The sequence below is a fragment of the Capsicum annuum genome, chromosome 9, assembly GCF_002878395.1.
Source record: "Capsicum annuum cultivar UCD-10X-F1 chromosome 9, UCD10Xv1.1, whole genome shotgun sequence".
Taxonomy (NCBI): Eukaryota; Viridiplantae; Streptophyta; class Magnoliopsida; order Solanales; family Solanaceae; genus Capsicum; species Capsicum annuum.
In genome coordinates, this window is record NC_061119.1 from 77,424,521 (window position 1) to 77,451,675 (window position 27,155).

The 27,155-nt window shown below is 35.6% G+C and overlaps 1 protein-coding gene across 2 annotated transcripts; it reads right to left on the reverse strand.

Moving 5' to 3' along the window:
* On the reverse strand, positions 1 to 23,337 carry LOC107842607 (myosin-6). 2 transcript variants are annotated; one of them, XM_016686547.2, is made up of 39 exons: positions 22,911 to 23,335; positions 21,802 to 21,930; positions 21,473 to 21,616; positions 21,243 to 21,388; positions 21,007 to 21,166; positions 20,798 to 20,856; positions 20,531 to 20,690; positions 18,287 to 18,436; positions 18,062 to 18,198; positions 17,796 to 17,942; positions 17,568 to 17,669; positions 17,124 to 17,181; positions 16,941 to 17,042; positions 16,011 to 16,048; positions 15,750 to 15,876; positions 15,477 to 15,647; positions 15,269 to 15,400; positions 15,081 to 15,190; positions 14,949 to 15,009; positions 13,949 to 14,126; positions 13,651 to 13,856; positions 13,236 to 13,355; positions 9,742 to 9,840; positions 8,791 to 9,003; positions 8,548 to 8,687; positions 8,334 to 8,445; positions 8,211 to 8,255; positions 8,052 to 8,132; positions 7,788 to 7,958; positions 6,281 to 6,436; positions 5,585 to 5,770; positions 3,492 to 3,617; positions 3,300 to 3,370; positions 3,115 to 3,214; positions 2,953 to 3,009; positions 2,257 to 2,313; positions 2,010 to 2,090; positions 1,823 to 1,905; positions 1 to 509 (listed from the first exon to the last, which is right to left on the reverse strand). In XM_016686547.2, exons 1-39 carry the CDS (start codon positions 22,911 to 22,913, stop codon positions 395 to 397), a joined length of 4,533 nt encoding a protein of 1,510 aa, XP_016542033.1. In that variant the 5' UTR covers positions 22,914 to 23,335; the 3' UTR covers positions 1 to 394. The 2 variants fall into 2 exon arrangements, 1 of the variants encoding a protein (XP_016542033.1); XR_007044871.1 differs by lacking the exons at positions 1 to 509; positions 1,823 to 1,905; positions 2,010 to 2,090; ... (2 more) ...; positions 3,115 to 3,214; positions 3,300 to 3,370 and having other exon boundaries at positions 3,501 to 3,617; positions 6,281 to 6,498; positions 22,911 to 23,337.
* Between the last annotated feature and the right edge of the window lie 3,818 nt (positions 23,338 to 27,155).

Sequence of the window (27,155 nt, forward strand, 5' to 3'; positions counted from 1 at the left end):
TACAAAATCAACCTTGGGTGTGATTCTCATAAGATCATAGTTGAGTTCAATATTTCTGTTTCATTACATAATGAAATGTGGACAGAATACAAAAGTTTTACACCCATCACTATTACCAACATACTTTGCCTTCTATTTTCCTGATAAAAGAATGACGCTGCTGCTCTTTGCACCAAAACAAATACAAAATTTGACTACCTGCTGACTGAACCTTATGCTATAGGAATTACAATTATAAACACAAGGAAAAAATATATTTTATAGCAATCTATATTGGGTAAAAAATTGGAAGGGAAAAAGAAGAATGAATATACAACAAATTGAATATATCCACCTAGGACATTTTCAACAAATCTGTAACTATAATGCACGAAACACTCGAGGCTCCTAGGCCTCACTCGTGTAAAAATTGGAAGGCTGGATTCTCGATAAGTTCTGTTGCAGGTTTGACATCTGCAAAATCCTTCACTTGAAGTGATTCTGAGACTTCATCAATAGAGAACGGGATGCTGCATTAAAAAGATATGTTCGTGCCTCAACTCAAAGATAAGTACTAACATAACAGTGAATCTGACAAATTTCAATAACAGAAAGTTGTCACTGGCAATTCAAAGATAAGTTTAAAGAAGAAAAGTCCTAGATAGTTTCCTAACCTAGTGTACACGGGCTCTGTGTAAAAGCACAATTTGCAGGTCAAATGAATGGAGTTCACTTTCAGATATTTGTCGGGGAGCAAATAATTATATACTTTTGGTTTTAATTACACAAAGAATTTGAATGATTGAAACAGATTAATTGTCAAAACAATATCACTAGCCAAAAGAGTTTTCAACAAGGATGATAAAAAGTAGAAAAGAACTTGATAGAACTAATGGAGAATAAGGCACCCCAAGAGACGAAAAACCAGATTTAACGTGCGCAATGTAACTCCAAAAATTGCACCACCACCCTTCCACCCCCACCACCCGTTTTTCCACATCATTTTTCCTCTTTTTCTCCAGAAAGTGATATTTGTTTCATTTTTACTTCTCACCCCGCACCCCACCCCCCAAAAAAAAACCCCCCACACACAGCCATCTTTATCCTCATTGTTTTTCCACCATAACCACCCATTATCATTATCAAAAGACTTGAATCATCTATGCCATTCTCTCTTTTATCATTAAAAAGGACCTAAAATCATTTCATCAAGTTTTTGTTTGAATGTGATTTCTGCAGATTGACTTGGGTCTGATCACACCTCATATACAATATTTGAGCTGGGTTTAGGTGTTTGGATTTTAGACAGAAAAGGAAGCGGCTATTTCTGGAAGTGGCTCTGACCTCAAAGCTGATGGAGTTGGAGTTGAACTGGATTTGGGTAGGTAAGAAGAAGAATGACATTTGGCGCACTCATATTTGGATAATATTGTTTTTAATTTAAAAATATGGTGTATTCAGGCCATAAGCTGTATTTTTGGCATTGTTTTTTACTCGTACGCCTCAAGTTGAGTTAATACTCTCTGTCCCACATCAGCAAATAAGGGGAATTAATTCCAATTCGCGCAAGCTTCTGGGGATCATAGGACCCCTACAAACTTAAGGTGTGCAGTTGGCAAAAGAGGGCAAGTTGAGGTGAGTAATTATGTATTGTCTCTTAAAAATTCAAGTGTTGATATGCAGTATCTCTCTGGGGATACCAAGTTCTCAAGGAAAGAGGAAGGTTAAAGAACAGGGTACAGCGAGCGAAAGATAGGATAGCGGAGATTAGATGATCATGTTTCTTGTCTAATATTTGACTCAGTGGATGATAAATATTCAAACACGGAGGATAGTTTCTCACCTTGAATTATCATCCAACAGAAAAGAGTTGCTCTCGGCATTGTTTGAGTCCTCTGTCATTAACACCCTCATGCTTGATATGACCTGTAGCAGCGAGACGGAAATTTTAAAAGAAATTCAACTATGCTCGGGTGAGAACGTACTGTAGAACGGTAATAAGACAAAAGCCATCACTATGTATATCTTACATCTGGGGAAACACTTCGTGTATTATAGTTGTCATCCCAATAGAGCGTACAGATTCTGTAGAGTTGCTGGACACTAAGAATCTGCAAAAGAAAGAAATTTAGAGAGAAATAAGAGTACCTAGAGTGATGTACGTTAAATTCAAGTGAATAATAAGAGCAGAATTTGACAAAGAATTTGTTCGATCTAAATGGCAACAGAAAAGAAGACTAGTTACAGAGCTAATGCTGAAGAGGAAAAGAGACTTACAGGACACAAGTCGTTGGTGATCTCATCATAAGATATTCTATATTTCTGATGTATAACCTGCGGACAAGTAAACAGGAAAGGGAAATTACATCAGTTGTTGCATTACATAAAAGCGAACCCAAAAATTGATATCAATTCTGAGTTGCACTTGACATATAAAAATGTAGACATGAACAAATTCTAAACGGGAAAATGAGCAACAATTATCTGGCAACAACTAAAAGTCTATGACAGCTGTAATACAACAGAAGAAAATATGAACTAGTGATAAGCTAAAAGGCTCGAGAAAATTTCAATAGCTTAGTCTATGCACTTTACATTCAACACTATATAAATTGTCAAGGGGCTTCTTTACATAATTATCCATGTCAACTTGGTGGATACTTTCACAAAATCACTTGTATACAACTTTTTTTATTTTTTGATCAGGTAACTGCTTGTAACCAACTTGTATGCTGGGATCTTTTTCATCATGTTAACAAACTATTAGCATCATCAAAAGAATTTCACGTGAAACTTGAAAAACCTAATGGACAATAATTCAAAAGATCAAGCAAAACCACACATGGGGTGTACAGAAAAAAGAAGTCAAAAATTGACATCCAGGGCCTTCAACTACCAAGACATTCACCATGTGTGGCAATTTATGCAGCTATATTTCTAAATTCTAAACTGCGGTAAAAGAAATTAACATACCAAGAACCCAACAGCTTGTCTAATATGTTTGAGTTCATCCCAAGAGGAACCTGCATACTGCAATTAAAGAACAAAAAGAAATGAGTTCAAATTCTTTTTCAATAAAGCTGACAATAATGAGCCATGTGTAGCAATATGTAAAATTAAACATGCCAAACTAACCTCTTCTTTTGCTTGGCAGCACCATAGCTCTAGCTCAGCTAACCCAGCTTTAACATATTCACCATTACTGAATGTACAACACTCCCTTCGGAGAAGAAGACTGCAAATTGCAATATTTAGCTGAATGAGCATTTCACAACTAGCATATAATAAGAACACAACTTAGAGTAACAAAACTCACTCACCTATTAAACAGTTGTACATTGATGTAAGAGAAGGTCTGAGTAAATATCTTTTGAACAAGAATTGGAGGCACCTAAAAGCAACAAAATTTAGTTTTAAAATTTTACACCAAACATCCATAGATATATATATAAACCGCAAGCATTAGCTTTTCTTGGAAATTTGGTAAAAGAAAAAAGTTATGAGATCCATACAAAGTTTTCTTTCAATGTACACAGAAGAGAGTTGAGGCATTCAATTATCCGCTGCCAATGATTTGTTGAAGAGTCTTTGCCAAAGGATCGCCCAGTTCTCAAACTTCCTTTGGAAGTCCTTGGTGCCTGAATTTCAACATATTACTATTGCTATGCACAAAGAAGGCTACATTTGACAAATTTAGTCCAACTCAGACCACAAAGCTAAACTAAAACTAAAAAGGGAATGGGAAAATCTAGTGCTAAATTCGAACAATCTCAAGAAACAACCACAAAAGAAAAGAAGCAGGTGTTTACTCATTTACATATCAATGGAGAAGACAGCTGCTGGTCCAAAAAGGTTCTCTAAAAGAGTGAGAACTATATATATATACACACACACACATATTTATGCTCTAGGCAACAAAACTTCAATTCTTCACTCAAATATGTAATCAGAAGAAGTTTAAAGTACATAAGGTTAGATACTCAGTTTCTCCATAACTCAAATGTTCAACTGCACAGCTATCGTGATTGTGCGAGAAAGAAGGGATGGCACCTTCCTTTTCCACAATAGGACCGATGTTAGTACCTCTTCACTAGAGGAGGAGTTCCCAGGAGATAGCTCTGGTTGGTGCGCCTTAGAAGGCACGAGTGTTTTCCTAAGCGCGCATTGAAGTGACTCATATAGTTGATGCTAAGAGGAGTGAGATTTTTGACCCAGATCAAAGCGGATCATAAGTGGGTGCAGTAACAGATTTTATTATGATAACATTCATCTCACCTTCAGCAGCTTGCATACCCGTAGTGATACCTATTCATGGATAGCATCCTGCTGCTTTATTATTTGCTAAGCACAATGCTTCAGCCTTAAAGGACCATTGACACATTATGCAATTTTGCTCTAACACCCCACATACATCAACACAATATTACCTTATCAACAAAAACAGTGCAATTTTTTTAATATATCATTAAAGGCATCAAGAAGATGCATATATTACAAAATGGGGTGAAAAAGTCTGCTCTGAAAAATAGACAAAAACTATTATAAGACTAAGGAGCTGACAAATTCCAAAACAAATCGGCGCTACTTACATGGGAAAGATTAGCCCAACTAAATAGGGTAGCTTAACATCTTCCTTTCAGGGTATTAATAGGAGTTGAGACACCATCAAAACATCTGTGGTGTGGTTTCTTTCAAGCCAAAAACAATGCAAATCTGTTCCAGCTTATTTCATTCCTTTATCTTTTTAAAACGTTCACTATAACTTACAGCTAAACAATGGTTTTCTTTGGTGACTTACAAATATTATTTATTTATTTTATTTGATAAGTTTAGTGACTTATAAATATTATTGTACCAAATAACCTAAAATGTTATAAATACATGCATCTCATTTCAGATAAGTTATATTTCTCAAATCTTAGATCGTCAAGTAATAAAAGCACAAGTATATAGGTATTGACTTGAGAGATGGATAACATTCTTAATTGAATTAGAGCTATACTCAATAACCTAAAATATTAATTGTGAAAAACTTTAATTTGTATGGCTAGAGCAAATGATCCTTCTTTTTTTCTGGGTACATTATAAGGAATAATATTGACCAAAAGGGGTAAACAGTATTCATTAAAAGAGAATTTTACCACATGACCTGGTTTACTCATGATGAAATTCAAAGGGAATACTAACTGAATACTTATAGGACTTGATATGCCGCATGAAATCATTTTTTCATGAAACATGGATAACGCAATAAATTTATTCATTTGACAAGAGAAACGAAAACAAAAAAGAACTTTCAGAATGTCAAGCATTCTCCTAAAAAACAATACAAAGAAAAATTTAAATATTTTCCTGTATAGACTCCGACCTAATACCCATGACTCACAATATTTCAAATATTTATTAGCCATGAATCTCTTCTTACAAACAAAAACTATGATAATCTAAAAAGTTTTACATAAGAGTAAAATTTAGTGGAAAGGGATTCACAATTAAGCAACAACCTTTAAGAGCATTGAGAACTTGGAAGTGGTAAGCCAAAAAGAAAGACCAGAAAGCTCTTCCAAATGCAGTAGTGGATTGCTGAGAGAATATTTCAACAAACCTGGATGCATAAGGAAAGGAGTGATCCCAACTCCTTCTTCAAGTTATCCCTAATAATTCCATAAATCTTTTCAACATACGCTGTAAGCTGCTGCTTGAAAAGCAGAGCAGGGTATTTTGCTTCAACTTGGCGCACTACCAATGCAGCTGCAGCTAGATTGACAGCAGAAGGCGACGAACGAAATCCCTGAAAACAACACAGCATAAACAGAAAGAATATACATGAGAGTCGAACTGCTATAGCTATCAGTGTTATAAAAGGCGTGCTTAAAGCACGCTTAAGCCCTAAAGCAAGGCTCAAAACGTGTTGAGCGCTTCACGTCACTTAATGTGTGCTTCAGTGTCGACATCAATTGTCTAAGGCATACTTTTCCTTGCCAACGAGCCTCTTTTGAAGAGGCGACACTAAACAATTGATATCACTTTGTCATAATTATTTTTCAATTTATTTGTTCATATTTTGTCATTCATGCTTATAATTATAAATCTTGAACTAAACATATATATAAATATATTTGTATATTTTCTGCCTTTGCGCTTTTTTTCATTAAAGCCTGCGGTTTATTCGCATTTTGCACTTAAAGCCTCAGCAGACCTTTTGCGCTTTTTGCTTTTGATAACACTGATAACTACTACTCATGACAGGACTACAATCAAGCTTAAACAAGAACTAAAGAAAATTCAAAAGCTTCAATACCATTGTCATTCTCCCAAATAGAGATGTCGGAGGTTGTGGTTTGCGGGTAGGAGTAGCACCAACTGCACCACCTGGTTTCAGACTTTTTTGGATTAAGAACAACAACGTTGAGGTATTTGACAACCAATATCCCATGTGGTCATTGCTTTCTTGATTCTGCAATCAGTAGATACTTTGTTATTCTTCAAGTTCAGGATGGTCCTAAGTGTGGCATCAACCTTCAAAAATTTGACAAAAGAAGGTGGTAGTCCTGTTTCCCCTTTACTCATTGTCTCATGGATGACGATTTAAACCATTCAGCAGAAAGCACAAACTGACAGATAATTATCCTATTCTGCGTTTTAGTGATGATGGAACTTATGTTGAAGTTTACTAGACACTGATATTCCTTTTCCATGTTTCATAATGATTGAAGTTGCCTCTAAAACAGAACATTAAGTTAATCCGTAAATGTAGTGTATCAAGTTTAGTTCGGATGAAAAGATATCAAATTCATAATTCGGGTCAGGTTTGAATGTTAATAAATTTAATATCTGGAAACTGCTACTTCGGTAAAATTATTAAACACTTCTCCAGCAAAATACAACACAAGGACTTCCTACATCAAGAAGTATTTCACGTTAAAAGGTAACGTCCTATAGTTGTTGATGATGGTTTGACGGAACAATATAAAGCAGCTAACTGAATTATACAAATATAGGCGAAAATAAAATATTCAAAAGCTGCAACTAATATTTTCTGTGATTCTCATGCTGAAATGCAGTCCCACCTGCTTCAATACACTAGGATTTATAACTTCCTTTTTCAACCCTCAAATCTTTATTGCCATCTACAGGTCTCTGATTTCTAGTTTCATCTCTAAAGCAACACACTTCCAGATGACTTCAAAACGGAAGCTCATTCCAAGACAAGAATCAGAAACCTAAGGTATCTTGTTAAAATATGAAGCTCAGGAACTTATATTCAAGAGAAAATATTGAGATATAGCTAGTGACTCCACCAAAATCTGTTTGCCTCTCCCACTGACAACTTCAAAAAATCATGAATTGGTATTTTCCCAGGTTTCAGTTAAGCAAGATTGATTTGGTACGCCATACATGAGATCATAAATTCCTAATAAGAAAGAACACATACATTGTTGACATTCCCAAATGAGGCGATATAGGTAAATATGTTGATCTATATCATATTAACTTCCCCCTCACAATGGTTTAGAAATTAAATAGGAATGCTATGAGAAGGTTTTTTCATTTCCTAATCAATGCTGATACCAACTGCAAAATTGCTTTCACTGTAAAAATATTGAAGATAATGGATTTTTATCTCCATTTCATACTTAAATGGATGTTTAGCTCCTGAACTGTACAGAAGCAGGTAATCACTTTTTACTGCAGTCAGGAAATTACTGTCCAACCTTTTCAAGTTTCTTGGTTCAAGTCTTCAGTTCTTAAATATACATGAAACATGTCCAAGTTAATAAAAATAACTAGCATTCACAAGTACTCACCTCAATAGCTGAACCAATCATCTGAATCAAACGATCGAACACACTAGTTCTCTCAGCTTCAAAAGATTTCCAGTGGAGAAGGCATTTGTAGATGGTAAAAGCTGCAACAGGCTTTCCTTGGCTGAAGCCCACATCCTTCATCACACAGTCAATGAGTGCATCAACATCCTCCTGTAGCAAGGTCAACAAAGATTTCATTTGACAAAACTTTCTCCATCAGGAATTAAGAAATCGATAATCCAAACTATCCACATAATCACATACATGCTGTCGATCAATAGGAGGTCTCCTCAACTTGCTGTCAGGGGTTTCATAATTTTTAGAAGGTGTGGAACTCAGTGCATCCTGAAATCTCACAAGTAATTAGAGTTTGACAGAATCCTGCAAGTGATGCAGCTTAATGACTACAAAATCATGTCTTACATTAGTGTGATTTTCATCATTGAGATAGTGTCCATTTTCAACTATCTGAAAGTACAAAAACAGTGTCTCAAGCTTGTTAACAGTATTGGTCAAAAGGAAGAGAAGAATGGCCCTGGTAAGTACCTTGGAAGCCAGACTAGGTGAATGATCTGAAACCCACTTGGCAGGGGTTAACAGGCCCTGCTGTCGAAGAATCTTGTTCTCAGATTCCATGTCAAAAAATTTCTCCTCAAGCCTAATAGCCAAAAGACCCAGTGATGAGTAATGTTTCTGTATGACAATAACACTTTTACACATTTATCAATTTAAGCTACAAATGCCTACAAGTTCATTCAACCTTTGCATAGTAGTCTTCAACTGAACGATTTTAGACTCTGCCTCCATCGCTTGCTTCAACCGCTCCTCACTAAGTTTATTTGTCTCTTCATATTTTCTTTCTGTTTCACCAATCTTGTTTTCTAGAGAGCTAACCATAGTCTAATATTCAAAAAATCAATTATCAAAACTCGTCAAGTAGCTTCAGTTAATAAACATACAAAGCAACAATAGAAACCTCTCTCTAAAGTTTCAGTTGACATACCTTTAGGTTCTCATTTTCAGTGCTAAGTTTGTTCATCAATTCATGGTCAATAACGGGGACTTCGTGTACAATAGGGATCTGCTCGGCTGCCCTTTTTGCATTTTCACGTTCTTTGACAAGCATTTCCTTGGTTTCCTTGAACTGAACTTGCATCTCCTGCAAAGCAGATTGTAGTTTTGCATTTTCTTGGTTTTTTGCTTCTTCGACATCCGCCTACAAAAACATAATTTGAATAATGAGCTGGAAGGGAGACACAAAATGATCACACATGGAAATAATAGCTGAGATGGGACAAGGTTATATTCTCACTAGCATTGTCTCATACTTCTTTTTTTCTTTTTTTATACGGTAAGGTATAGCATTATCTCATACTTCTATTCAGCAAGCACAAAAGTTGTTTAAAGTTTTTGGCCCATCTGTTGAAAACATACATTTTTTTCAAGCTAGGATATTTCACAACCAGTGGGATGCTAGATGTGATCTACTATTTCCAAATGATATGAAACAAATTGCAAGAAAGTGACCCCAATCTTTCACGGAGCTGAAGCTGTCCATTACTTAAACTGAGTGCCACCATTCTGGTGCTTCAGTGTTCACCAAATAAAATTATAGTGCTCCATGTATCTGTGAGACCAATGGGGATATAGGCACTCTTCTCTGTCTCTCTCAGAGGTGGCATGGCCCTTGAGGTCATTTGGTTGTCTGAAAACTACCCTCAAAATCCTTAACCTAGATTAACAGGCAATTTTTGGTATTCCGTATTTTTTTAAGTCATTTTTTGGTGTTTCCTTCCCCATTTTTAAATGGATTAACAATGGCACATATGAAGATTACAGAAGATTGTTCTAGAACTTGCACTAGAGAAAGCATTGATCAAGCATATTGTGTGTCATGAAAGAACAACTACCAAAATATGGGTGAACAATTATGTATATAATCTTATCAACTGACCCTCATGCGTTTCTCCAGCTGCAATCTCCAAGTCAATTCTTCAACTTGCTTCTCTAATTTATTCTTTGCAGCTTGTAGAGCCCCAGTCTCTCGTGCAGCCTGAAAAAAGGACGAGTAAGGGTAGAACTCAAATAAAAAGCAGTTGATGAAACCAAACAAGGATAAATAGAATGTAGCGACAGAACAAGAGTCATATTTGCAAGCATTTTCAGATGTTTAACTTCTTTCAGTTGAAGTGCACAGTGCATGGAGCAAACTTTAGCTGTTAGAGAGAGTACACTTTTATTTATTTATTTATTCATAACTTCAGCACGCCCCCTCACGTGCAAGCCTGATTTTTTTCATGAGCCAACAACAACAACAAACCCAGTGAATTCCCACCAAGTGGGGTCTGGGGAGGGTAAAATGTACGCTATGCAGTCCATACCCAGAGGCAAATCCAGGATTTGAAGATAGCGGGTGCACCATTATCTTTAATTAAGTCATGTCAATTATCAACTACCTAATTTGACATACAATTCTTTTAAATTTAAAAATTGCAAAAAATTATTAGCAAAGTATAAATTTCAAAATGATCAAATATCGTTAATTTAGTGCTAATTTAACAAAAGTAGACCATCCTTTCATATTAGACAATGACGCATTTTCATATTCTAAAAACGGTCAATGATTGCATCGTTGCTTATATTTACAAATATATCCTTCTTTCTCAATGTAACAAACTAAACAATCACTTAAAACCTAGATCCGGTTGACAAGGCCCTTATTGAATATAGTGTCTTCTCACTTAATCTCGTATCGTAGAGTCATATTCATGAATTAATTTTCTTCCTTCAGGATTGGATTTAAGTGAATTCACATCAAATTCTTTATAAAACGGGGAGAATTGTCTTTAAAACTAAAACTTGGTTGAGTAAAATAATATCTAACAATTTCAATTCACAAGAATCAAAATAACAAATGCCTACAAAATAAAATTTTCATCAAAAATATAAGTAAACATAACATTACTAATAGGGGAATCACACACCTCCTTCCATAGGTTGCAATTACAACAACAACAACAAACCCAGTGTATTCCCACTTAGTGGGGTCTGGGGGGGTAAGATGTACGCAGTCCATACCTCTACCTCTGATGAAGTAGAAAGGTTGTTTTCGAAAGACCCCCGGCTCAGGGCACAAGATATCACACAAACACATAGTAAAGCACAGAAGCAGATGACATACCATAAATACGGCACCCATAAGGAATATAAAACAGAGGAAAGCAGAGGAAAGCACACAGATTCGTAATAAGCATGGAACACTGAATACGGAATCATAACAGGAATAAAAAATAAAAAAACCCCACCAAGTAATTCCCTACACTAGCGACCCAATCTGGCCCTACTCTTCTGCCGTAATTCGCGTCTTCCAGACCTTCCTATCTAGGGTCATGTCCTCGGTGAGCTGTAACTGTTCCATGTCCCGCCTAATCACCTCACCCCAGTACTTCTTCGGCCTACCCCTACCCCGCCTAAAACCATCCATCGCTAGCCTCTCACACCTACGGACCGGGGCATCCATGCCCCTCCTCTTCACGTGTCCGAACCATCTCAATCGTGCTTCCCGCATCTTACACTCCACTGAAGTCACACCAACCTTCTCCCGGATAGTCTCATTCCGAACTCTATCCCCTCGAGTCAGTCCACACATCCAGCGCAATTACACATAGGTTGCAATTAGAATTTTGAAAAAATATTAATACTTTAAATTGAGAAATAAAAAAAAAATACCTTATTTTATCTATTACCATTTCAACTAAAAAGCATGTTAATATCCATGAGCATCTAAATTTTATCCAGTGATCCAGAAACAAAATAGACGATTCATAAGGAAAAAAGTAATTAATAGTAAAGAATTTACGATATGTTATCATCAATACCCACAAAATTACGAAGAATAAAGGTAATGTAGGGATGGAACTTAGAAGAAAGAAAAATTTGTTTGAAGGGACTTTTGGGTTTGGAAAAAATATTTTAGGGATTTGGAGGGGAATACACCAATATCATTTGGGCTTGGCAGCTTAGGAATTGGGGAATTATGTGTTAAAATTTATTTTAAATTGAGGTAGGGCCAGATGAGGCGGAACAAATTAAAGGGCTAAAAAAAAAACATAGCTCTCCGGCCCCCGCTAGGGATCGAACTCGCGATGTCGGGTTCCAAATGGTGCTCAACTTTGAGTATCAGACCAGTGCACCCAAACGAATTTTATTATTGAGGGTGCACTATTTAATATATTAACGTTATATTAGGGTATCTATACCTATATCTATCTCTCTATATATATAATTTTTTACGAAGTTACCGGGTGCACGTGCACCCTCAAGGTGCAACGTGGGTCCGTCTCTGTCCATACCGCTACTTCCGAAAAAGTAGAGAGGCATTTTTTTTTTCATGAGCCAAGCATGTGGAAATTCTTTTTGATGATGGGTGGTGGTGAGACTTGAACCTAAGACGTCTGCCTCTGATACTAAGTTGAAGTGTGACAATCGCATGTAAAAGCTTACGTTGTTAGAGAGAGCTAAGTTGTTCGGACTCTCCAAAAACGTTGCCGCACCCGTGTTGGATCCTTCAAAAATACACTATTTTTGGAGAATCTGACACGCACCCATAGACATTTTTGAAGAGTTCGAGCAACTTAGAGAGAGAGTACACTTTTATATATTGAATGTGTTAAACATGGAATAAAATCATTTTGGTCAGATGTTTAAAATAGAAAATACTAGTTATAATGATGTAATTATGCTTTCATTGAGCTTAGCAATTTTAGGAACTTAGAACAGCCATTCAACTCAGCAGTAGGGCAAAATTTGTCTACAACACAAGCTGCGTAGCTGCGCGTGATAACTTTTGTAGTCCAAGACTCAACTAAGGCCTTAATTTTTAGTAATAACCTTATTTCTAGTCTTTGATACAGTACTATGGCTTGCAAGTTCATGCAGGTAGATGAACCATCTCAAAGAACTTTTTATAGTGGTGGTGTCCAGTTTGCATGAACCTCGACAAATCCACTGAGTACCTTTCTAGGCTATTACCTCCTACCAGCACAAGTACCGGCAACTCTATCTACGAAGACTTTGGCATATAGGAAGAATTCACCAAGCGTTGCCTTTATTTTAATTTGAACCCGGTTCCCAAGGTTGTTACTTCAAATCCCTAAGTGGACCCCCTTTGGGGCTTTTAAATAACTTACTTTAAAAGTTGAACAGTAACTCCCTTTAAAACAGTCACTCCCACTTCCTTGATCAAAATCAAGAAAGGAACTTTCCAATTCAAGAATCTAATATTAGCACAAGAACCTTTAAAAGACAGTTTTTACAGGGTTCAAGCAGCCTACAATAATATCATATATCTGAAAATTTTCACGTAGCATATATTACCAAAATAGGACAGTTTCAGAGAGTGAAATTTTGTCCAACAGAGATGATAAAGAGATGTGGAATGAGAATTACCATCTTAAGCTTCTTCAGTTCCTTACGAGCAACTTTAGCTCTCCAAGCACATTGAGTGGTAATTACAGCTTTCTTGAGATTCTTAAATTTTGAACATGCCAGGAACTTGTGACAATGGCTCTGAACATATAGTATGAGGGTCCATGAAAATTCAGCAGTAGCTTCTGAGATATGTTATTCAGTGCTACGAAGAAAACTTGCAAATAGACTACATCTACTAAAGTAGGAATCTATCTCAAATTTTTGAAATGATTATCCTTCATTTAACCCCAAGGGTTGGTTCAACCATTTAGGGTCCAACCATGAACCTGAAGGTTTGAAATTGAACCCCACTTGTCCAGATCCTTAAGATTACCATTCTCCAGGAACAAGAAAAAGAGAAGGCAGATTTATCCTTCAGATATTGAATGCTGACCTGAATAATAATAGCTGCTTTTGTCTGCCTTCTGAATCGAAGCTCATTGCGTGCAGCCATCCCACGCAATCCTGTCTGAGTTGAAACAGCAGCGGACCACAACTCTTTGTAAGCCTTCCTGGCAATATACATGCGCACAATTGTCTGGATTCTAAGAGAAGCTGCTTCCCTCCTCAAGCTCTCATATACATGCCGAGCAAGTTCCCCTACAACAACCGAACACAAATAATCAAATGAGTATCAAGATTCCTAAAGTGCATCCTAAAATAGGAACCACACATGCAGCAAAACTCATTACCTCGGCACATAGATTGTATCTGTATTGTTGACCGACGTAACAATGTAAAACTTCTCCGAGCCATGTAAGAACGAACTTTTCTCTGGATGATGCTAGCGGATCTCCCGAGCACCTCTGTCCTTCGAGCATCCAGCTCTGCCATTTGACCAGCCCTCAGAAACACCTTTGTTTTACCAATCTGCAAGACCAAATAAAAACCAATGAATGGCTTTCGAAGCCTAACATGGGAGAAGTCTCGCATACGAAACTAGGACAAAAATTTGATACGGAGACCACACTAAAGTATGCTTATAAACAAGAACCGAAACAACTCTGTGAAGACAATAAATACAGCGTATTAGACTTGCCACTGAAGTTTGCAACACCATGAGAAGAAAAAACAAGAGAAAATAGGAGAAGAAACATGAGAAGGTTTTAGCACTTAATGGCAAAGAAGAGGAAAATGGACTAAAGTGAGGATCCAATTTTAGATCAATAAATCTCGAAAGAAGTCAAACAAAGATTTGTTATTGATATTTATTTGCTTATTTACTTTTCAATTGTCAGGTCAAACAAGAAATTTGTAAACCTAAAGAAGTTAAAAGCACATGAGGACTCAGCCAACAAAAGAGAGAAGAAAGAAGACCAATATGAAATTATTTGTCTAATTACCCAAATACTAATGCTCATATGAAAGTAATAATGAGATAATAACATAGAAGAGATGGGGGACAAGCAGAAAGGTAAATGCAGACTACAGATTATGATCCTCCACACATTTGTATTCTACTCTCTGCTAAACATGTCAAAATCTGAACAATTAAGCATATAAATGGGACCAAACTTGCTTGATATAGCTTAGTAGACAAGAAATACAAGTAAACGGCTATGTTCAGAAAGCTAAAAGATATTGTGAGTAAATTTAAATGATTTTTATGATATTTTACAATAATACAAAAGATAGAAAAGTACATGCAAAAGCTTGAAAGTATATCCCAATAGAGTAATTTCAAAATACTACCTGGTAGCCTTGAAGTCCAACTTTCTCCAAGAGCCTTTTGCATGCAGCAACCTCGTCCGTGCTGTCATGAATTAGTCAACACATACAAACAGAATCAATAAATAATTTGAAGTATACAAGGTAATAACATACCTTCCATCTAAAACTTCAGGAGAAAGGATGCCAAAACGATCTAGAAATTCATAGAACGGTTTCCGAGTAGGATATCCAGCCATGCTTATTCTAATCGCTTCCATCACTCCCTAGAATTAGAATAAGCGTGAATGTAAATCCAACTCCCATGGACATTACCAGCAAAAAAATTCAAAACATTTGCTTACCCCACAACGCAGCTGCTGCAGAACGTTGTGATTCTCAAAGATAGCTGGCTTTAGCAGATTATTAGGTTTTACACATCGAATGTAGTGGGGTTCTGTTGCATTCAGTGTTTCAAGCAAAGATTGCAGTTGTTGCTGCAAAATGCAACGACACAAATCATGTTTCAACATGCCCAGCCATAGCAAAGATGAGATGGAAGAGGATACGTGCCTTAAACCTTGAGCCAATTGAAGAGAACTTTGACTGTTTTGAGGATTCCTCATTTGATGTTGGAAACAGACCAGATACAAAGGAACACTTTGAAGCATTCAGGAGGGCTTGGTGCTCAGCAATAACATAATCTTTGTTTTTCTCCAGAAACAATTCGGTTTGATATGTAACCTGGAGAAATAACATGTATATAATATCCACACTTTGACGATAACTAGAAATTCTAAATGTGATATTACAATGGTGTAAATATCAAAAGAAACAAAAACTTACATCACCAGCATAATGGCATATAGTAAAATCAGAACGAGCCAACTTGGGCTTGCAGAAACGTTTATGATTTTTGAAAGTTTGATAGAGCTTTTGAGCAAACGTTTCATGAGTAGATCTAGGAAACATGCTACAAAAACAAAACGAAAGCATTGTAAGAATCCTAAGCTATCAAATATGATCATAAGTAGCACAAATAAGTGTGGCAATTATAAGAGAGAATGGATGATAAGGCTACTGGAGAAACTTCAGCAAGCTACTTACCAAGCTTCGTCAAGAAGTGCTATAATACCACCTGGTTTCTGAGCAAAGGAAACAATTAAGATGTCATAAAAATAAGGAAAGAGCAAGTGACTAAATGCTGATGCAAATGGTATTAAGAAAAGAAATCAACAGAATAAGAAATGGAGGGAAAACAAGATTATCCATGATCTATTATTTAGAAGATCTTCGGTAAGGAAGAAAAATGAAGACAATAGCCAATTAGCTCATTAGATTTGTCCGACCTAGCCACCATGATTTTTGGTATACTACTAGAACATCTCTCCTTTGTTTTAGATTACTTATGGGTGCCGTATTTATGTTATGTAATCTTGTAACCTTGTGCTGTGCTTTACTATGTGTTTGTGTGGTACCGCGTGTCTTGAGCCGGGGGTCTATCGGAAACAGCCTTTCTACTTCTTCAGAGGTAGAGGTATGGACTGCGTACATCCTACCCCCCCAGGTGGGAATACACTGGGTTTGTTGTTGTTGTTGTTGTACTAGAACATCTCTGTGAATCTTTTTTTTCTTGCTGACACTAGCTCTGCAAAAGCTTTTTGCTGCCTGTTATTACTGTTTATCAATGGACCTCTGAAGCTATTTAACCTAAACCTGCAGTACAAATATCCTTAATCCAACAAAGTTCCACGATCAAGACATGCACAGGAGGTTGAAAACTTGAGCTGCATCAGTAAATATGACAAACGTCTGCAAAGAGAATAACATATTCCTACCGGAAGGCAAGTGCCAAGAAGACCTGTAGAGATTTTACAAAGACGGAAGGAACGAAAGCAGTAAAATGGCTTTACTAGGGGCTATTGCATCAGAGTGGGGAAGCAACAATGTTTCCTTTACTGACTCCAACAAATATATTCTAAGGCATTTGCAAGAAAGCAATTGCAAGACTTTAAGCATCCAAAATCGTGCACAAACCTTTTCTACCAGATCTAGAATATCTTGATTATCAATGAACTCAATGTAGCTCCAGTTAATTTCTTCTTTTGTGTACTCTTCTTGTTCCATTTTGAAAACATGCTGTAAAAACATTGGTAGGTATCATAAATCTGTGTAGCAGAGTAAAAATTAGTACGAAAAAGATACGGGGATATCCAGAACCTGATTGAAGTGCTGCTGAAGCTTCTCATTTGTTAAATTGATACAGAATTGTTCGAAGCTGCAGATATAACCCACAAAAATGATACATTATACAAAAGAAGCTTTGAGATGCAAAAGAAATTCAGAAACTCGGGAGTTACCAAGATATAACAAGATTCTAAAGCGTGCTTCTTTAACCTTTCATAAATATCAGATGTAGAAGGGAAGTGAGAACGATTAATTAATAGTAACTAACAACGAGGTGTTAAGTCCATATTAAATTTGATTGGCGACAGTGTACAGATAAATACAAAATGATTTTCCAATAACACAAAATGTGACCCTTGATACAATGTGAAGTACTAAGACGTTTGCTTGCTTGTGGAGATGTCAAAGGAATTCTTTAATAGTTTACTCCAAGAGACAATTCACGTACAATCCAACCAAAACGCAACAAATAAGCACCTATTAGTCTTGAAACTCTCAAATCCATATATATCCAGCACCCCAATCAAAGATTTAGAATTTGGATCCTGACCGATTGAGCTATTAATTTTATCTACCAGCCTGCACAAAAATGTTGGAGGGTCTGAGTATACTGACAATTGTTTGTAGAAATAAAGAATACTACAAACAAAGAAGATAACTGAACCTGTCATTTAATTCCTGTCCAGACAAAAAACTAAAGCTTACCAGTCAAACAATCTTGAGTACACAATTTTTGCAAGAGCATCTCTACTGGTAACTGCAGCTTCTGGATCCAGCCATTTGGTGATAGTTTCATCACGAGTTACAATAACGCGTTTGCAAAGCGAATCCTCTAGAGCCTTTATGTCACACCTATGAGTAACATAAAAGTTTAATGGCTACTCTCTCTCTCTCTCTCTCTAAAAGAAATGCTTTAGACCAGTAAAAAAGAATAATATGCTTTGATTCAATATTCCTTTTATACCACTTACATGAATAGCTCCGCAGCAGTTCTCAGGTGAAACCAAGATTTCTCATCTTTGGGAACTGACGAGTCTATCTCCTTCCCCTTTGCAAATTCTATGTTTCCAAGATGGAGAATTGCTGCCACTACTCGAAATATTGCATCCTAGGAGCATTCACAAGGTAACCAAGAAAGTATAAGGAAATCTAAAGTTGAACATTTTTTACTATTAGTAGTAATTTCCCAATGATACCTGCTCTTCAGAGTTTATTCCAACAACATCCATTGCCTTTCTGGTCGCTAAATATTCTTTCCCATCATCAACCCCATTTAACTCATAGCAATTCGTCTGATTGAGGTAATGAAATGTCCTAGGATTGTCCAATTTGAACCTTTGAATGTCCTGGAGTGGAAAGATAAAATAAGAAGTTTGGAAAACAAGTCCATATGACAGATTATTCCTCAATATGAACTAAGATATTAAAGAGATGGAAACGAGTAAAGCATCACAGGCACAGACACTGCAGCACCTGCTGCAGGAGAAATCATGGTAGGTGTACATGTTGTTATAGGATGATCCTTGAACCAATTTATGTTGCTACAGCAGAGGATTTCTCTCTTTTTTTAATAACAGTGGTGTCCTTGGCCAACTTGCATGCACCTTGACTAGTCCATCGGCTACCTGCTACCTCCCACAGCATAGAACTAAATCGGACTATTGTATCAATTTTTTTCCTAAATGAATAGTATTAATGCAAAGATGGTTTCCCTATATGAGTTATCCAAACAAAAGTATGGTACTACTTTCCTACTACTAAGGACAAAGCATATTCAGAAGGGTCATAAGCCGTGCAGATTACATATCTTTTACCCCTTCACCCATGGGATATTTACACTCTAAAGAAGAATTATTGTTCAATTGGATTACATGTACTGGACAAAACCTATTGTCTCAGTGCAACAAGCTCTAGGCACTGCCACCATCAGAGTATTGATATTAGCATGTGAGCTAGGCAAAAACACGGATGACTTGAGGACATGAAGGTCCTATAACCTAAGCAGGTTGCATCTGGACTATTATTTAACTTCTGAAGCTAATCACAAAGTATAAAAACCAGCCAACAACATTATAAGCTGTCAGAGGAGAGGACAAGCTAAGATGTCTAAGATAACAATAGGAAAAACGGGGATTTGCAAGTTACAGCCTCTAAAAGAGTACAAAACCAATGCAAAAAGTTGGTTGAATTTTTCCAAAAGAGGGTGAATCAAATATTTGGCATCCGGGGGGGTTATCAAAGACTGTGGGTTCAGAAGACTTAGGCTGCATTTGTTTTTATTAAGATTTAGACGTCTGAATTTGAATGCACATCTAAATGATTAAGATGTTGTCTCTAGATCTGAAAACTAAATGATTGACTGTTTGTTTTTCAATATCTAAATATACAAATTTATTTATGTGTATATATAATAAAAAATACAATTCAAATAAAAATTAATTATGTATTAAAAATATTTAATTTAATACAACAAAATTATTATGATTGAAAAAAAAATTATGTTCGTTAGTGATAGTGGAGATGGTTTGTACTGTTGGTGGTGGTGGTAATGATTGATGTTAGTGACTAGTAATGTTGGTGGTGATAATTGTGATGGTAGAGATGGTTGGTATTGTAGTGACTGTTATGACGGTGGTGATTAGCAGTGATGGTGGTGGTTGTGATGTGAACTTGGTCAATGTTAGTTATTGGAGATGTTGATAGCGATGACTAGAAAATGAATGCATGATGCATGATGATGTATTGGTGGTAGTTGGAGACGTTGTTAGCTGTGATAGTGTAGATGGTTGTTAGTAGAGATAGATTGTAGTGATGGTAGTGGTTGAAGTGGTGGTAGAGGTGGCGATACCGGTGACAATGATGGTGGTGGTGGTTTAAGAATATGTGGAGGTTGATGATGTATTACTGGTAGTTAGCGGTGATGCTAGCTATGACAGATGAGTTGGTTGGGGGTAGGAATTGGCCGTAGTGATCGATGATAGTGGTGGCATTGGAATTGGTGTTAGCGTTGGCGGTGAATATAATTAAAATAATGGAGGTAGAAGGTTTTGTAGCGGCTAACAGTAGTAGTTGGTAGCGATATTGATTGTCAATGGTGGTTGTGATGGTGGAAGTGTTGGTGGTGGTGGTTGATGGTAGTGATTTGTGGTGGTTGCAATGGTGGTGGCGGTAGAGGTGGTGACTGGTGATTGTGGATAGAGTGATGATGACTATTATCCAACACAAGAATACCTCTTAATGATATTAAGACTTGGCTTCAGATCTGAATGACTAAGACCTATTCAGACCTATTAAGAGCTACAATCTTAATAAAAAACAAATGCACTTAATGGTCTGAAGTATGAACCAGTCAGATTCAGACCTCCCTCCATTAAGTGCAAACAAATGAGGCCTTATTCTTCATATGAATCCATCTAATGAAGTAAATAGTGGTGCATTACCTCCGGGGGTGCAGCACAAAGCATGTAGAAACAATGATAATTTCTCTCAGGATCAGACAACTGGCAAACACGAGATCTTTCTAGTAAATATGTTCTGACAGCAGCTCCTGAAATCCTCCCCTTTTGATCAAACTGGATCTCCACAAACTTACCAAAACGACTGCAACCTCCATGCAAGATATATTACAACCATGTAGCAATTTTTTACAGAAAAAAAAAAAAAGATGCGCTCTGAACACTTAGATAATGGAAAAAATACTATCCAACCTTGAGTTATTGTTTCTGACAGTTTTCGCATTACCAAATGCCTCCAACACAGGATTAGACTGCAAAATGCAAAAGTGTAGTCACCACATAAGAGTAGACAAAGGTACAATGGCAAAAGATGATCTTTAGTTTAACATCCATACGAACAATTATCAGCAACCAATTGTCACGCTCTAAGTACAACTGTACAACAGTGCAAGACTTATTACCTCCAGGACTTGCTGCTCAACTGATCTACTACCTTCAGCTGCAGCTCTCCCTCCCATGTAAGCAAGATATCGCATGAGTTGCTTGGTGCTTTCTGTTTTACCAGCCCCACTCTCCCCACTAACCAATATTGACTGACTTACTCCATCATTGATCATAAGTCTGCATCCATAGTAAAAACATTTTAATGACAATTCACAATAGAGCTTTTGGTTCATAGACACAGAGAAGCACAAACCTGTATGCTGCATCTGCAACAGCATAAGGGTGTGGACTCAGTTCCCCAAAAGCTGCACCTTTATATTGGGCCATCATATGGGTATCATATAAGTGTGGTAGCCTTCTAAATGGATTGACGGCAATTAATATATTCCCTGTATATGTCTGAAATCATCATTTATTAGGATACTTGACTATGATCACCCCCAAGGAAAACGAACAGATCTTCTACAATGACAAGAAACTCACATATATTTCATTGATATCATATCTAGCCTTTAAATTATGCAGGACTCCTGGTTCATGCAAATAAGCCAGCTTCGTCATATCATCCACGCCAGATGGCGGAGCTTCAGCATCTTTGGCATAGACATTAGAAGACTTAACAACAACCTGCAACCATAAATTTCAGCAAGTCAATGAACAAGGTTCTGCATTTCCCAAAACTCTTCCTAATTACCAATGTGTTCGAAAGAGTACGACGGATACAACTCAATGCCCTGGCTCATTTCTGCTGTTAGTTGAATGAAACAACTCATTACTCCTTCCCTAAAATAAAATGTCATGTGCTCACTTACCGTTTTACCAGAATTGCAAAGAACCTTTATGTCTGAACCATTAACCTCCAAAATTTCCCCATCTATCCAGGCTATATCAGGATCCTCCACCCAAACAAGAGAACCAACTGGTAAGCTAATGGAAGCAGCCTGCAAATACAACGATGTAGGGTTTCCCATTCAGCAATATGTATTGGAGAACGTACCAATAGTTTGTACTCAATGGTGCCATTAAATGTATAAGCAAAATGAATTCAACTCATATTGAGGCTGCTGGTCTGTATAAAGAATCAAAGCCTGTCAATCTTTAAGGGGCCAGGCAATGAGAAGAAAACAATGCCTTTGAAACAAGAAAATTGTGCTACATTGCATTGAATGTTATCAAACACATACTTAATGCAGCACATCTCGGCTGATGGATTTAGAAAGAAAAACACTTCCTCAACATCAAAGTTCATGATGTGTTTATTATTTATTACATTGCAGCTATGCTTACTACTCTCTCCTTGTGATCACTAAAAAGTTAAAGAAAATACATGAGGGTGGTTTGCGAAAGTTAATTTTACAACTTTACTAAGAAAAGCATGACAGTGGGAGAAATTAACATTAATTTCTTTGAGATTCTTATAACAATGATCATGCAGGAGACGGAGCTTATATCGCGACCCCACCCCCACTCTGCATAAAGAAAAAGTCAATAAACTACAGAAATTTACATAGTACCTTGAGTTTTAATAAAAATCATAGACACCTAAGATTGCCTAACCAATAGGAAAGGTGTACAGGGTCTAATCAACTTGACTTGAAATTAACTATTCAACCTAAAATAAAGTAAATGAAAAAAACATAGTCCTTTCAACATCCATAAACTCGTAGCAATCTGTAATTTTTCTCAACCAAAGCTCAAGCTTTTACAGCACTTAGTTAGCAAAATAAAATGTCATAAACAAGTGTTAATCAGCATGAACAAATTGACCGAATGGCATAAAGTATCCTCATTGGTCAGAAGTCCATCGCACAATCTGATAACAATGAGGAATAACAGATCAAACAATCCGTTGAAAAACCTACAAAATAAAATCAAGAAATGCAGATCAAACAAATGCTATACTGAAATAATCGAATAGTACCATATAATTAAATAACACCAATCAGATCAAATTAATGGGTGGCTGCTTATCAATCAGCTTCAATGACAATAAAATGAGACAGATCAAGAAACCAGTGGAGTTTCCACCCAATCAGATTTTCTCCTCAAAATGACAACTATAAAGAAGCAACAGTCCACTTTTCTTCAATTGCTCTCTGACTTCAACTTGACTCTTAAATCTTTTTTCAACTTTTCAAACAAGATCTGCTCACCAAATGAACTGAGAAAAAAAAAATTATTATCTGTACCAAATCGCCACTCCGATTTCTTGTAGAAAATTAAAGAAAAATCGGAGAAATGCTCTAATGAAGAGCAAAAGAATGTGTCTTTTCTTTGAATTTTCTTTTCTTTTTCTTGCTTCTTCTTTTCTATCTTAAAGCCCACGTAGTCTGTGTGTGTGTGCGGGGGGTTCTAAGTTATTAAATTAATAAGCATTTTTAATGACTAATTTTGTAATTAAAGAGTAGGAGTAATATAATTGAATACCAAGTCTAGCCCTATTAGATTCGCGTTATTACACAAAAGAGTATCGAACAGGTCATAAACGAGGACAAAATATTGTTCGCGGTCCCTAAAGTTTAAAACAGCGCAGCAAAGGATTTAGTTGTGCACTCATACGGTATCGTTTGTCGATTAGGGTAATTAAGCAACAGTGTTTGAAGTTGCTTTTACACCCGTAGACTTGCACTTTATTTAGACGGTGGTTTGTCGTGATTTCATAATGTATGATATTATATTATACAGTATAGTATTATATAATATTTGGATGAACTGTAACGTTCACTATTGTTTAATAATAGTTTTGTTGTTTGATTTGACGATAGGGTATTATATCGTAACTGATAAGTTTATGAAAATGTCCTTAATTATTATAAATGTTAAATTTATAAATAATTGTTAATAAAATAATTTTTTTCTTGCTAAGCTGTCACATTATGCCATTTAAATATATTAAGTTGTTAAAATTAATGTAAACTTTAAGAAAATCAATACTAGAGTAGATAAAAATAAATGTAATCGATTTTATTTTTTATAGTAATAAATTCCATTTCCTTTTGTGTTTTAAAACGTGACCACTAACGATAAGTACAAAGTTTGAATGTAACTTCTGTTTATGCTGCGGGTGTGTTCGGTATGAAATATAAAAAAAATCTAGAAAAATTAATTATTTCTTACTTATTTTCTTGTGTTCATTACATAAATTGAACATATTTTCTAAAAACATTTGTATATATATTTAACACAAAATAATGAGAACGAATAGGATAAGAAGGTAGGGTAAGAAAAAAATTATGAATTTTTTGTTAAAAAAAATATTTGAGGGTGGGGTAGTGGAGTGGGGGATCGAGGGTAGAAGTAAGGGTGGGGTGAGAAAAAAGTTTTAAATTTTTTAAAAATAAATTAATTTTTTTTTGTGGGTGGGGGCTGGTAGGAGATGGTGATGGGATAAGAAACTTTTTAAAATCTTTTAAAAAATGAAAAAATAGTTCGAGAGAGGGAATGGTAAGTGGTGGGGGGTGAGGATGGGTAAAGTTTTAAAAAAAATTAAAAAAATAAATTTAAAAAAAATGAGGGAGGGTTGTTACGGGGTGGGGTCGGGGTCATGATAGGGATTGGGATAAGAAAAAGCTTAAAATTTTCTAAAAAATTTAATCAAGTGCTTGTGGGGGAGGGGGAGAGAAGTAAGAGGTGAACTTAAATAATATTGAGTAAAGAGTAAAAGTTGATTATATAATATTAAATAAGGATATAATTGAAGAAAAATGGGATACCACCAAATCGATGATTATATAAAGGGAGGATTTTCATGGTTATCAAACCATGAAATTAAATCATATCATATTACACATTTTAAGAAAGAATCAAAACAAATATACTTCTCTTTAGTAATCATATCATGGAAAAACCCCATCCAAATAATGTCTCATGGTCAACCTATTTACCTAGGTAGGTGGAAAACACGTTTATGTAGGGATGTGTATTGGTCGGTTCAATTCGATTTTATGTATTATCGATTTGGTTATCGGTTTTCGGTTTCTAAATATGCTAAACCAATAACCAAATCAATAAGATATTTTTTATCGATTTCTAGTCCTTAATGATTCGATTTTCGTTTTAACCGATAAAAAAATACCCATAAATAAAAATAATAATAACTAACATGAAAAGAAACCGAATCTAAGTTACAATCAAAATCCTACATGATTTATTTTAATTTACAAGAATCCTCAAGTTTAAACTAAGTGTTAGTTAGGAGAAATTAAGAGAAATATACATATATGTGTGTGTGTAAAATAGTAATTTACTATATTCTTATTGGGTTATCGGTTTATCCAATAACCCAATAAGAAAATCCAAACCGATCAAATAATCTAATAATTTTTTTTTATAAAACCATTAAAAAATTGTTAACCCAATAACAATAAATGAATAACATTTTTATCGATTCGATTTATCGGTAGGTTCGATTTTTGCACACCTCTACTTCTATGGTCCAACAAGTTGGGGACCTACATAATCAAGTGCTCGACAATGTCTTTTCTTTCTTTTTTTTTCATGGTAATTGAAGATAACCTTATAGCCTATTTAGGAACCTAGGTGAATTCAAATATTATTTTTTAATACTTAAATATATAAAATTAATAAATATAATATAAATTAATTTAATATTATAATTATAGTTAATGGTTGTGATTGTCAACAGTGATTGATGGTTGTTGTGATAATTGTGGTTGATGGTGATTATTGTAAATGATGGCTAGCGATGGTGATGGTTGATTATAGTGATTGATGATGAGGTAATTATGACTGAATATGGTGAGTGGTGTAGTTGTTGTTTGATTGGTGGTAGCAATGATGTTGATTTTGATACACAACAATAGTTAGCAATGAAAAACATAGATGAAATAGTAGTGAACTATCATTTTGAAAAAATCATCATACTATTGAAAAGAAAGTATCCTAAGTTGAAAAGTTGAATTATCAAAATATTCATTAGATATTAAACAAACGTTTTACCCTTAACTTAAATACCATTTCCTTGAAAGTTTTTTTTTTAAAGCAATACGTTATGAAATAATAAAGAATAAAGAAGAGGAATAGAGAGAAAATGGAGAGTAATTATTATTTCTCTTAAAGTGATCATTTACAATGAAAGAAGCTCTTCTATTTATTAGAGAAATTTACTCCTAGTTTCTGGCTAAAAGACAGATACTTCAAATCCTGATAGATATCAACTAGATCTTGATAGATTTTATCTATATTCTTGACAGACATTCACTATAATGTAAATATATTTATAACACTCCCCCTTGAATGTCTAATTGATAGATGATGTGCCTCGTTAAAACCTTACTAAAAAAATTCAGTGGAAAAAAAATCTAGCAAAGGAAAAAGAGTACACATCTCTAACAATACATATATAGGCTGCCTCATTAAAAAACTTACAAGAAAAATTCAGTGGCACAAAACCTCATAAGGGAAAAAGAGTATAATGCGTATTAACTCCCCATAATGAGAACATCCGTGAGCCTTTGCATCCCGATCTTGTGCACAATCTTCTTGAAAGTTGTAGTTGGAAGAGACTTGGTGAATAAATCAGTCACATTATCACTTAAACAAAAATATTGCATGTTAATATCACCATTCTTTTGTAGCTCATGTGTATAGAAAAACTTTGATGAAGTATGCTTCGTTCTATCTCCTTTTATGAATCATCTATTAAGATGTGTTATGCATATTGCATGATCTCTATATAAAGTTGTGGGTACATTGTCACATATCAAACCACATTTTTCTCGAATAAGATGTATCATGGACCTCAATCATACACATTCTCGATTTGCTTCATGACTAGCTATTATTCAGCATGATTCGATGAAGTAGATACGATAGACTACTTTATATATCTCCAAGATATGACGGTATCCCCACAAGTGAACATATTGCATGTTTGAGATCGAGATTTATGCAGGTTAAATAAATACTTAGGATCAGCATAATCAACATGATTGGGATTGCAATCTTTAGAATAAAATAAGATCATATATTTGATCTCATTTCGATGTCTCTTAGTAGGAGTAAAACTATACCTTGCTAACAAATTAACTAAAAAGGCTATATCAGGCCTTGTAATATTTGCAAGGTACATTAGTGTTGTGCACCAATTGCACTAAGACATGATACTTCATATTTCTCATTTCAGCAAATAATCTATTACTTTTGA

What these genes read in the sequence shown, in the direction of transcription:
- LOC107842607 (XM_016686547.2), bottom strand. An exon ending in ACTGCTGCGGAGCTATTCAT is followed by an intron (nt 17,943 to 18,061) that starts GTAAGTGGTATA and finishes TGTTACTCATAG; the next exon opens with GTGTGACATAAAGGCTCTAG. An exon ending in CACGAAGTGTTTCCCCAGAT is followed by an intron (nt 1,906 to 2,009) that starts GTAAGATATACA and finishes TCGCTGCTACAG; the next exon opens with GTCATATCAAGCATGAGGGT.